Below are 12,845 nucleotides of genomic sequence, written 5' to 3' on the forward strand. Positions count from 1 at the left end.
CCATGGCTCAGGTTAAATAAAATCATTCCCATAAGTAACTACAAAAAGTAATTAAATGCAGTATTTTCTAAGGAGTCTAACATTTACATTAAATTTTAATTTTATAATTTTCTCTACTGCAGTTTATTTGAAACACTCCTCCTTCCTTATGAAAAATGACCTTGGATTAAATCATGTTTTTGTCATTTACAACACTTAGAAAAATTCTGATTTTTTTTTCTCTCCATATGCAGTACTGTTTAAATATTATATGAAAAGGGGAAAAAGAAAAATTAAGCAAAATTTTGTGTATAACTTTTATTATACCCAGTCTTCTACATCAGATTTTCAATATATCCACAACAATTGAAAAACTAAAGTGCATACTTTCACAGAGAGTAGTACAACTTTAACAACTTCAGTTGGTGGGAAAGGTTAGAACATTTAAAATGGTCAGTATATTAACATAAAAATCACAAGATCAAGATTTTTACAGAAAGTAAAATATTGATTCATGATGCTGGCAGTGCTTGGAAGCAGCATCGGTCACCTCTGATGCCACTACTACTCTGAAAGCATTGACCTTAACTAGCAGTTTCAAAAAAAGCAGTAATACATAAAATGTGAACAGTCTTTCAGTAATATAAACACTTTAACAATCCTGTTGCACTCATTAAAATACCAACTGAGGAAGGAGGTACAGTCCTATAATGTTAAGTCAAAAAATTTCAAAAAGTGAAAAATTATCATAAGGAAATATTCACAACATATCACAATGAAAATTTAGGCTACAAAGCAATTTAGTTTAAAAAAAAAAAAAAAAACGAATAGCATACAATTTAGATTCAAAATAATGAGTTCTCCAAGTTTGGTATTCCGCAAGGTAATTTTTTTTTTTTTAATGCTGTAATTCTTTTTTTCTGCAACTATTAAATGGAAGTAAATTCTTCATTGTATTGAACATAATAAATTTATTCTTGGAAAAAACTTTTTTTTTTTTATATAACTTTGAATAATTCTGCCATGAAAGGTTTGCAAGATAAATGTAGAGAAACAGCAGCCTTCATTCAAATATTAAAACCTTGCTAATGTTTAAATGAGAGGGATAAGGAATACTACTTGGTACACAGAATCTCAACACACATACATTCACAGGCAACAAACAAAAAGCTGTCGCCTTCATCTCTTAGTATCAAAGATAGAAAAGCTCGTTCAGATCAAAAAAACCTGAAATTGCCTCACAATGTGATTACATTACTAAGCCAGTCAGCACCTGACATTTTCCAAACATAATGTCTAGTTATGACAATCAAAACTGATTCACGAGTATTATGAGACAAGCAAAATCATTGTTGTTGCTTTAACTTTCTTCTCTCATGAGAAGTTAAAACATTAGTTCCTTTAAATCCTCACTAACATTTCTTACCAATATAAATAAACGTTCTGATTCATTATTACAAAACCTGAAACTCTCCAAATTACATTAAAAATATTTGTAAGCATTTTCCGGAAGCATTTGTATAATTAACAGGCTTATATAATGTATCTGAGCATTCTGTTAAAAATGGATAAATATACATTTATTATCAATTATATGATCCCATAAGTTCTGCTTCTGCTGAAGTGTCAAACAGGTTTCAAATGTTTGTCCTGTCCCCAACTGTATTTTAACTAGAAACTGCTTATCAAATAAATATTAGTCAACAATTCACATGTGACTTATGGTACTAAAACTATTTGGTTCAAAAATAGTTAATTACTGTTTTTCCGTTACAATATTTTGGAATTATACATTTCTATACGTATATAAAATCCTGCATTACTAAGATGCTAATTGCAAGAAGAAGCTGTTTTATCTCTGCTGATGCACTTCCTCCATCCCATTTTTTTCGAAAAAAAAAAAAATTTTTTTTTGAGTGTGTGTGTATTAATGATTTTTTATTTTTTTATTTTTTTTTTAACCCATCAAACTAGTTATCCTTTTTAGATTTGACTCTCCACAATCTTATCAACTTTATTGAAAAATACAGAGAAAACATATGTACCTGAAATGCAACTGTGAAGAACAAGTACCACAAAACTGCTATAGGATACCCTTGCCAGGATTCTAAATTTGTACTGTCTCTTGTTTCCATATATTCCCAAATATCATTGAAAAAATATACACCCCCTCCAATCACAGGACATAATGCAAAAAGAAAGGTGCCTATTGCATATGTTTTCATGGAAGACAGACGATTACGGCGCACAGCTGTAAGACCTACAAAAGCAAAGAGCACACTTAGCAGCCATAGCCATTCCCATATTAAAGGCTTTGGTATATACAACTCTTCTAACTCCAAAATAAAAATATCGAGGCGATCCAAGACATCCTCTAATACTTTGGCACACATCAGGAGAAAGAGTAGAAAGTGCATAAAAATGCAAAACCTCAGACGGGCTTTGTTTAGGGCACTAGAGGAAAGAAGAAAAAAAAAAAATTATCAATTAAATCCAAAATCATCACATAACCTTTTGAGCAACACAAAAAATCAGCAAATTATAAATGAGAGAAAAATAATCAAAAAGTTATAAGCAAAAATTATATCTTAAATTAACTCCCCCAATGAATTAGTGCTCATTAATAAAGAGAAACTGCATTCCACCAATATCAGGTTTTTACAAAAACAAAGTCCTAAAAAACTTTTGCAACAATCATTTTTCTCACAATGATGACACCAAATGGTTATAAATATATATTATTTAAATTTACACACACACACACAATGAAATAAACAATTTAAGGGCCAAAAATGAAAGTCTTAAATTCTTAAATTTAAAAATTTATTTAAATTGATATCCGATCATTTCCAAACCAGTATCTGTCACTCAATTTTAACACATTAAATGAAATCAAAAATTTTTCTCATATACATATAGGCTATCCATAAGCTGAATACCATCAGCAGCCATACACAAATGAAAAAACAGTAAACTTTCGTTACACACAAAAAAAATTTCATTTTGAACATTCCAATATTTTGAACTTTGCTATGCTAAAAACTATAATTTGGTGATATTAACAGGAGCAAGGTTACAATGCTCATTTTCAATGATCTAAAGAGCCCTATCTTCCTCACAGAATTGTAATGGACAATAAACACCTAGTGAGAGGTCTGGTGTATAATGGTAATATTCCCAACAACTATGTATTGTGCATCCCTGTAAGTAAATCATATCTGATACAGTATATCAAATTATTTAAATCCTTCCTACTCGAACGGTGTCAAAAATACATAAAAAGACAATGACTTCTGAATAAGTTTAAACCAACATGAATATTAATCAGTTAATATGATATAGAGATGCCCAACTCACCCAATTCATATCCTTTCTCAAAGAACATCAAGAGAGATATATCAAGTAAAGTGAACACTTATCTATATTTCTTCCTTTCCTATTAATTTATGTATTCATGGCGGTATTGACTTTGTCAGCCTGACTGACCAAGTGGTTAGCATATCTGCTATCCAACAAGTTATGGGTTTGAATCTCTCAGGCATGGATTTTAATGTCTTTTTGGTAGGAAATAAATTTCCCACTGTGATCCCACTCCTTACTGGTGACTTGAAGAGGTTCCATATTTAGTCTTAAGAACAGTCAGTTTCAATATTATTATTACGTGACACCTCCAGGGAGGGTCCAAGGACTCATCGTGGGAGTGCACACTACTCTACTTCGCTAAATACATCTCATCCTCTCCACTACTACTTAATTCTTCAACACTACTATCATCAACAGCGTCTATCGCCCATCACCAACAACAGTATTTTTTGTCTGTAAATTGCGTGTGTTCTGAAGGCCGATTTGTCTGTATGCACGATGAAAACCCCAAGTTTACGGGAGAAAAAACCCTGCTGCCACCGTGTGAGATCGGCTAACTCACCTTCAATTGAAAAAGCCCATTTAAGGATTCCCCTTGTCATGACGAGAATCAAACCCAGTTCTTTTCCAATCGAATATCTAACCCTCAGTCCACCTACTGCAATAATAATATGAGTACACTACAGCCTTTCATGAGTGGATTCACACATATAGAAACAAACAAAGTCTTATTCAATCCTAATGATACTTTTCTTGAACTATGAGCTACCTTATCAGCAGGTACCACATGGTAACAAGCATGATGTAACATACAGTAGGTATTTGCCACCTTAATCAATTAAGCATTCCAGGAAAATTATTCAGGAAATCAAATTAAATACAATTTTAATCTAACATAACAACATGCTTTGAATACAATGATAAAAATGTTGCTTAGGGGTCTTCAATGGATTCATAATCACAAATTCTTGATATGTACCTGCAAGAGATGTACAGAATATAATGATAATACTATATATATATATATATATATATATATATATATATATTACATTATTACTATTTAACTTGCCATTATTACTACATTAAAACTCTGCATTACAATGCTTTACTTTATGAAGATCTGCTCATTCAACACTTCTAATTATAACCAATGCCCATCTATATGATACTACATTCGCTCATATAATGGTTTTAGCGAGCAATGTGATACTGCCATGATTCATACCAATATGCAGTATTTGTGAACTCAGTCTATTTATAACATCATTGCTTGCTACATCTGTCTGTGTTTTGGTGTTTCACTGTGCATTATAAACTGTTCGTAACTCTTATTTTATTGTTGCAAATAATGACAGATAAAATTCAAAGTATGGATGCTGTCGTCTCCAGTAAAAAGAAGAAGACACAAATCTATTACAATAGATACCTACTAAGATTAAAATGAGTAAATTTAGCGATGATGGTGTATCATTATGACCAGACTGGTTGGCATGTTCCCTTAAGCCAAGATATTCAGAATAACTTTTTAATTTGTGAAAATTTTTCGTTTGTGCATCTGGCATACACTTTATTTACATCATTTATACACGACTGTTTAAAAACATTATTAAACCATTAAATGCATCTACAAGTGAGGGGCAGAGGAAGAAAAAGCAGTGATTCGCTATACCATGAAATTCGATATACGATGGTGGTCTGGAACCTAATGTGTCATATGACTGGGATATTATTGTAGTTTCTTACCAATAATTTTCTACCAAATTAATCTGCTATTTGTCAGATGGATTGATGTTTAATTTCAGAAGTATCAGAAACAAGGGAGATGACGCTGTAGTACTGATTGATGCACTTTACTCAAAGATTGACAGCATATGGAAAAATTACCTGAGGATAATATAGCATACAAAGGAAAAGAAATGGAATGATACAGCTTCTGAGAGGATAGAAAGGAAGAAATTAGGAAGTGGGGTACTACATATTAATTAATGATAATAGAAGAATAATGCTCGAGCTGTCAAAAATCTCTGCTCTGCAAGCTATGGATTCCAACCCCACTATTTTATGTGGTGGCTCCCTATCAAAAAGATTGTAAACATACTGTTTACAATCTGTAAACACTGTTAAGCCTCTACACATGAAAACATACTGTACATTATGTGGTCAGATAATGTGCAGTTTCCAGATTCTTCTTTCTCATCTGTCATATGATGGTTGAGTCCCCTATGTACAAATCTTTCCCATCTGGTTCAATCTGTGGCCATTTCTGTTTCCAGATTACCTAACCCCAAAGTCCACCCACAGCACTAATGTACTATATGTTTATATCCTTTTAGGCAGGATTCATATTTAAAAAATGTCAAAGGCACAAGATAACTGTGAGGCTGTTTGGTATAAAGTTGAGATGAAGAGGACAAGATATCTAAAAAGAACGTCATTATATGCCTGGGAATAGAACATGATAAATGTGTAGGTAAATTGGTTGGGCAAGCAAGAAAAGGGATAATGCTAATGAGAGATTTTAATTATGGAAATATGTACTCAAAAGGTAAAGATATAGCAGATGCAATGAACCAATGAATTTGAGTTCCTGTATGATAATTACTTATCTAGACAATATAACTTTCCATGCACAAATTGCATATGATTACATAAGAGTAAAATTTTATATACCAATTTACATCTAGTGGCTACAATGATCCTACTCAGCATCTGATGTGCACATCAGATACTGAGCAAGATCACTGTGGTTAGGTGGAACCACTTATCCTACTCAGACAGAAAGTTATAGAAAATATACTAAGATTTAGATATATGAGAATCTTACACAAGGAAATTCATAGCTTAAAAATGATACTAAATAAATATGAGCAAAATGCCTCAGATTATAAATTTATGAGAGAGAGAGAGAAGGAAACCATCCACCATAAAGTGAACCAAGAAAGAAAACTGACCATCCAGCTATGGTGTGTGCAGATAAACCATAAGTAGCCTTTAATACTACATCCAATGATGTCTTGGATACATAAAGGAAGAATGCAAAAGTAGTCTTCATGACTCATGCAGAGAGAGAGCTCGACTGTGTAGGCTAGGAGATGGATTTGGAGGGGAAAGATTTATACTGGTTAACTGGTGGGTCACCAGATGGTGCACAGCTGACTGCTGATGACTTCCTCCATGAAATTGTACTTGCCAAGAAATTATATTCTTGTTTAATCCTTTTACCTAAGTGTAAGCAAGCAAAGTTTATGCATGAAGAATCTTCACAACTAGACTATTTGTATATATAGAAATTGATGACCTCACATCAACTGCCTTAGCACACTTCCTTTTGGATGCATAAAGCATTAAAGCAAAGTGACTACCAAGACTGGTTTCGATCTTTATTGAGGTTTATCAGTGGGAGGCAGAGACACCAAGGTTAACAATTAACATTTCTAACATAAAGGGTGAAGCAAAATGCTTTTCATACTCCACACTATCTGATAGGGAAACAGTGAGTGGAAAAAATTTATGAGCCAATTGCTTGCACTGAGTGGGCTTGAAGATTAGACATCAGAACTGGAGTTTAAGATGGCTTTTGGTCTTTTATGTTTGAAGTAGTCTGTTGTGTCGTAAGTTGCAGCTAGTTAAACCAATTTGCGGGTGTACAGATGCTTTTGAAAAGAACTTTGTTGCTATAGTCTGCAGGAAGGTGTAAATATAGGGGACATCTGTATCCCGATGGAGTTGCACATTTCTTACAAACCATGGGGCATTTAGAATCATTCGTAGACATTTATTTTGCACATGTTATAACTTGAGAATATTAGTATCAGTGGTATGGCTCCAAGCTGGAGAAGCGTAAGTGAGTATAGGATGAATCATCAGTTTGTAGATAAGTAATTTGATTCTGGTGTTCGGCTTACTGTTCCTGTTGATTTAGAGGATAGAGCTAAGCAATGGCTTTTGAAGTCTTTACACAGAGAGCCTTCATATGACAGCTGAAAGTTGACACCAAGGTTGATATTAATACAGAAGTCATACTTCCCATAATATAAGTCATAAAAAAGTGTATTGCCTTATTATTGAAATACACTGGATAAGAGAATGATGTAGAAATTTTATTCACTTGGTTACTAAGTAAATACTTGCCAAGAAACTGTTTACTTATACTCAGGTAAAAGTATTAAACAAGAATATAATTTCTTGACAAGTATAATTTTCTTCAGTAACCAAGTGAAAAAAACTTGACAACTCTTCTATTATTTTCAAGAGGCCAAAGGTGAAGGCAATGACAGTGAACTTATTTCTGAAAAGGAATGAATAGCCTTACTTCCATGTTGATATGCCAACTGATGATTATTACCAGACTTTCATGGAGTCCAGACACTCAACATAGGATATCTCCTCTTAAACAATTTATCATACTGTGCCTTAAATGTATTCACTGTTTCTGCACTTGCCACACTTTCAGGTGTGTGTGTGTGTGTGAGTCAAGAGACAAAATAATGGGTATTAGTTCCAGAGCAAAACTTTTAAGTACTTTTGAAAACCTGAACACTTTTTTTTGGTATCCGGATTATTATTATCATCTGACCTCCATGGAGTCAGAGCCTCATCGTGGGAGATACTGTTATACCTGTTTCTTTTAATTATGACATTTCGTATCTTTTATTTACATTAATTTATTATTCTTAATATATAAGATATTGCTTTTGCCTATATGTCTTGTTCACTCTAAAATGCGAGACTAACTTGATCGTTCTTCGCTACTTGTGGTAGAAGACCTATCTACACATTTGACCGACCCTATGATTGATCACGTGTATTAATTAATTAAATAAAGGGTTTGTCTCAGGTCAGAGCCAAATCCTTTGTAACGACTATCAGGAGTTACTCCTCAATTAGGTACTCGCAAATTTATTTGTTTTAGCTGTGCCAGCTAATACCTTTAGGTTAGAAGAACTCTTAACCAAGCAACAACTCCCAGAAAATATACAAAACTGATCAATCTATCAAATACGCTTAATATCAAATTACCTAAATCACTTATGCTACTTTTCGTTTGCATTCGTGGTCTCATTTACGTTATTCTATCCCACTCAAGTTCTGATTAAAATGAGTGGTGCATTGGATTCAATTTCAGATCACAAGTCAGGTTAAAATACGTTTATTGAAATCTTAGAATACATATCCAAATTATACACTCAGCTAAATTAATGGCATTCTAGGTTATAAAGCTAATCATGGCAACAAATTCGATACTATTGAATCTTATCATGAATTATTACTAGAATAATTCTTAGCTCTCATCAATACACCGATCTATAAGTTCCTCCAAAGTAGTTATTCTATTAACATGTTATGCATGTTAATAGAATAATTATTCTATTAACATGCATAACATAAATTCTATGTTATGCATGTCATGATATAATAAATATCATGACATGCATAACATAATTCATCTATGTCACTCATTAATATGTTCATGGAGCTAAGACACTGCTACTAAATAATTACTAAGAGTTCTATAATAGAATGTTCCTGCTTACTAATTCATAACATTTCTTCCCTTTCTCAACAAAAGAAACATTAAAGGTTGTACATTACAAACTCTCAGGAAATTCATCAGGTCCGTCACTTATTCTTCAACTATTCTTACGAAATGCATGTTCTTTGTCTAGACGATTGTGTCACATGGCTTGACTTGGAACATATTATTAGGTCTCTTCCTCCGAAGTGGACTAGAATCAGCTCAGCTTAATTTTGATACACGTGGTTGTTCATAGTGATCATCGGGTACAGAACTCTACGGAAGGCCGACCATGTGTCCATGCTTGGCCCACTCCTTCGCCGCTTTGTCTCTGTCTGACATGCCATTTTGAAGGTCATATTTAGCTACTCATCTCCGAAGATGTCTCAAGCCAGGACCCTGGAACCACGGGTGTCGATGCCGAGCAGCAGAAGACTCCGGAACCCAAGAAGAGGCGAGAAGAAAAAAGCCTCAAGAAAGGGGAGCAGACTCCTTTTATTTTCCTCCTTTGGCACCCCTCTCACTGCATCACGTTTTCTCCCCGATACCAATCTTTTTGCACACGAGACAATCTCCTTTGAAGCATCTTCCAGGAATTAAGAGCGAGCGCCGCACCCCGTGCATTCTCGATTGCTGCAGGTCAAATATTTATCCGAAAGTTTCGCCAGTGAACTTTGAACTCTTATTCTTACATCGTAACGAATAATTTTCATAGAATATTTCTTTCATTGTTAAACTTTACAAAACAGATTACACTTATTATTTTTCTATAGAGTAATTTTACATTAAAGGTATTCATTTATAAATCCTTGAACAATCTGCATCTTTACCTATGTACAAATATATCTTTGTTGATTTGAACTTTTTAAATCCTGAATGAAGTATTAAAAAAAAAAACTCTTCATTCAAGATCTAACAATACACTATTGCACAGAATGCTCATCCAACCGTGCCTTAACTTGATTCAATGTGTCTACATTCACAACACACTCAGGCAATGCATTCACAGACCACTCTCCATGCAAAGAACCTGCTCCTCACTCCTCTGCTCACACCCTCCTTATACTCCAGCGATGGCCTCTTGTTCTACCTCCCTCTCATTCCATGAAAAATCTCTTTCATGTCAACCTGATAACACCCCTGACTAGGTTATATTTCTCAATCACATCTCCCCCCTCCCCTCTCTTCCCACTATTAATGAGGCTTTGCAACTTACATTCTCTCAATCTGTCCTCATACTCCACAGTAGAAAGCATTGCATTGTCCAGAATGTTCAGATACCTCTTGGAGTTTAATGTTCATGGCACCACAGAGGTCCGAGGTCAAACCAGGAAAAGCAGGACCATACCATCACACTGCCACATTTGAATTTCAAATTGGGGTTACACACACACTGGTAAGAAATGTTCACCAGGCATCTGCCACACCTGCACCCATCCATCTGCTCAGTAGAGGGTGTAGCATGATTCGTCACTCCATAACACAGCTTTCCAAGCTACAACATCCCAATGTACATGCTCATTGCACCACCGAAGTTGACACTGCTCGTTGGCTTGGGTAACGTGGGGGCTTGCATATTGTGGTCCTACCATCAAAACACATGTTGTGAGCCTCAGTTCTGAATGTTTTTGTGCAGATTCATGTTCCAATCAATGCCCGGAACTCCACATTCAACACATCAGCCAATGAATGGTGATTTTTATATATTATCCTTTGTAGCACCCTACAGTAACATTTACAGCTGCACTAGAGGAAGTCTTTAGAAGCCTTGATTGGGAAACAAAAGGAATAAACATAAATGGAGAAAGGCTGCGTCATCTGAAATTTGCAGATATTGTCCTAATCGCAGATAATCTTGAAGATCTGGAAGAAAGGCTAAATCAGCTAAATGAAGCCTCCAAAGTAATTGGATTAAAAATAAATAGAGAAAAAAACAAAAATAATGATGAATAAATACATAACCCATAGAACTGTCAAAGTTGAAAACCATGAAAGAGAACAAGTTACTTCATATGTATATTTGGGCCAATTGTTATCCTTTGAGGATTGCCAAACAAGAGATTGAACGAAATTCACCTTGGATGGATGGCTTATGGAAAAATGAGAGACATATTCAGAAGTGACATCCCTATGAGTCTAAAAAGGAAAGCTTTCGACCAGTGCATACTTCTTGTCCTAACATACAGAGGAGAAACATGGACTTTAACAGAAGTCCTAAACAAAAAACTGTGAACAACACAACATCACATGGAGAGAAGTATGCTAAAAATAACATTAAGAGATAGGAAGACAAATACCTGGATAAGATATCAAACAGGTGTCATGGATATTGTAAAAATACATTAAACAGGCTAAGTGGAGATGGCTGGCCATATTGCCAGATGCAGTGATGGGAGATGGACTAGAAAAACAACAGAGTGGAGACCAATGGATGACAAAGCAATGCAAGACAAAGAGGAAGACCGAGAAGAAGGTGGGGGGATGAACTGAAACAAATGGCAGGAGTGAGATGGATGGGAGAGGCAGAAAACCGAGTGGTCTGAAAAATCATGGGGAAGACCTTCGTCCAATAGTGGACAGAACCAAAAGGTTGAAGAAGAAGAAGACAGTAATGTTCAGTGAGTGTGGTGGGTTGTCCATTGTGAGTAGCCACTTGCAGTTAACTCTCTGTGATTTCATCTCAGTATGGTATCACTGATTGTTGACCTGGGATGGCCAATTTGTCAACAATTTGCCGAACAGATAGGCCTGCAATGATAGCATCCTATCACAATGCCTCTTCCAAACTCCATCAGTTCCCTTCTCGCAGTCATTTCACACCCAGACACAGCTGCACTGACTTGGGAGCATCATATTCCTCCAATTTAGACTGGCTACAAACCTGTGACGCATTAAATGGCATGATCCACCTTGCTCGTGGGGGTGTCTGTTGACTTTTTTGCAAGTAGCGTACAATGAAATCATAATCTCCTTGAGTAGATTATGATTCAATTGTATAAAGTCTTCATTAGGCCACATATGGACTACTGTGCACAGATTTAGTCATTATTTTTCAAAGAGGATGAAGAGATATTGGAAAAAGTCCAGAAGTAATTGACTACAGTAGTTTCTGATATCTCTGGAATGCTGAATATGAAGAAAAGTTGAGATGCTATTTATATTCTTGTGGAGAGGAGGAGATATACAAGATGTATAGTTGGTAAGAGATTCTTATCAGATTAACAATGAAGAGGTTTTGCATAGAAGGTGGGAGATGAGGGGGTCAGAGAATAAGAGGTCATCCCAGGAAGCTGTATAAGGAAGGTAAGAGTAAAGGAGTGAGAAGCAGATTTTTTTTGCATAGAGTGGTGAAATTGGAATACGCTGTATTAGACTGTGATGTCTGAAGAGAATGGGAATATATTTAAGGCAAGGTATGATGAGCTGTTTAGATGGCAGAGGGAGAACTCCCATACTACCTGGGAGTCTCAAAATGATAAACTGTGATACTAACATGGAATATGTTTGAAACTTTTTGCAGAGATAAAAAATGTTATCAAGAAGAAAAAATTAAATGCAATTCTCATAATAATAAATTTAAAGAAAGGTGCTAAGGAATTAATAGTGCTGTTTACTGAAAGTGTTTCAAAAGGAAGGTATTGGTACTGGTTGGATTACAACAAAGGCAACTAAAACAACTGAGGGGCCAGTATATGTATACTGCATCTTTGTGTGCATTCTCTGGCTGATTTATTTTGCAGTAGTAAAGCTCTGCTTCCTCTAAGGTGCTAGTTGACTTATATCAGTCAAAAAGACTTAATTAAATTTAGCATTGTGATTGAAAGCTTTTCAAATTGTGTCTGATATGGTTCCTATTTGGAATGCAAGCTTTATAAAAGCTCATATTTTAGACAGGATTTAAATTTACATTTTTCCAACCAAAGGACAAACATTAATAATCCTCACAACATACAAATGGAACTGGAAGCATCCCAAAATGTGTTTA

At 34.9% G+C, this 12,845-nt stretch overlaps 1 protein-coding gene across 1 annotated transcript in view; it reads right to left on the minus strand.

The window, feature by feature from the left end:
• Nucleotides 1–282: 282 nt before the first annotated feature.
• jagn (jagunal) overlaps nt 283–12,845 on the minus strand; it is a 29,965-nt gene continuing 17,402 nt past the window's right edge. Inside the window, exon 2 of the mRNA XM_090403765.1 lies at nt 283–2,433. Coding sequence (XP_090259891.1) covers nt 1,950–2,433 — 484 coding nt within the window. The 3' untranslated portion in view covers nt 283–1,949. The remainder of the gene's footprint in view (nt 2,434–12,845) is intronic.

The sequence above is a fragment of the Typopeltis vanoorti genome, chromosome 14 (assembly GCF_054136105.1).
Source record: "Typopeltis vanoorti isolate ZY-2024b chromosome 14, IOZ_Tvanoo_1.0, whole genome shotgun sequence".
Classification (NCBI taxonomy): Eukaryota; Metazoa; Arthropoda; class Arachnida; order Uropygi; family Thelyphonidae; genus Typopeltis; species Typopeltis vanoorti.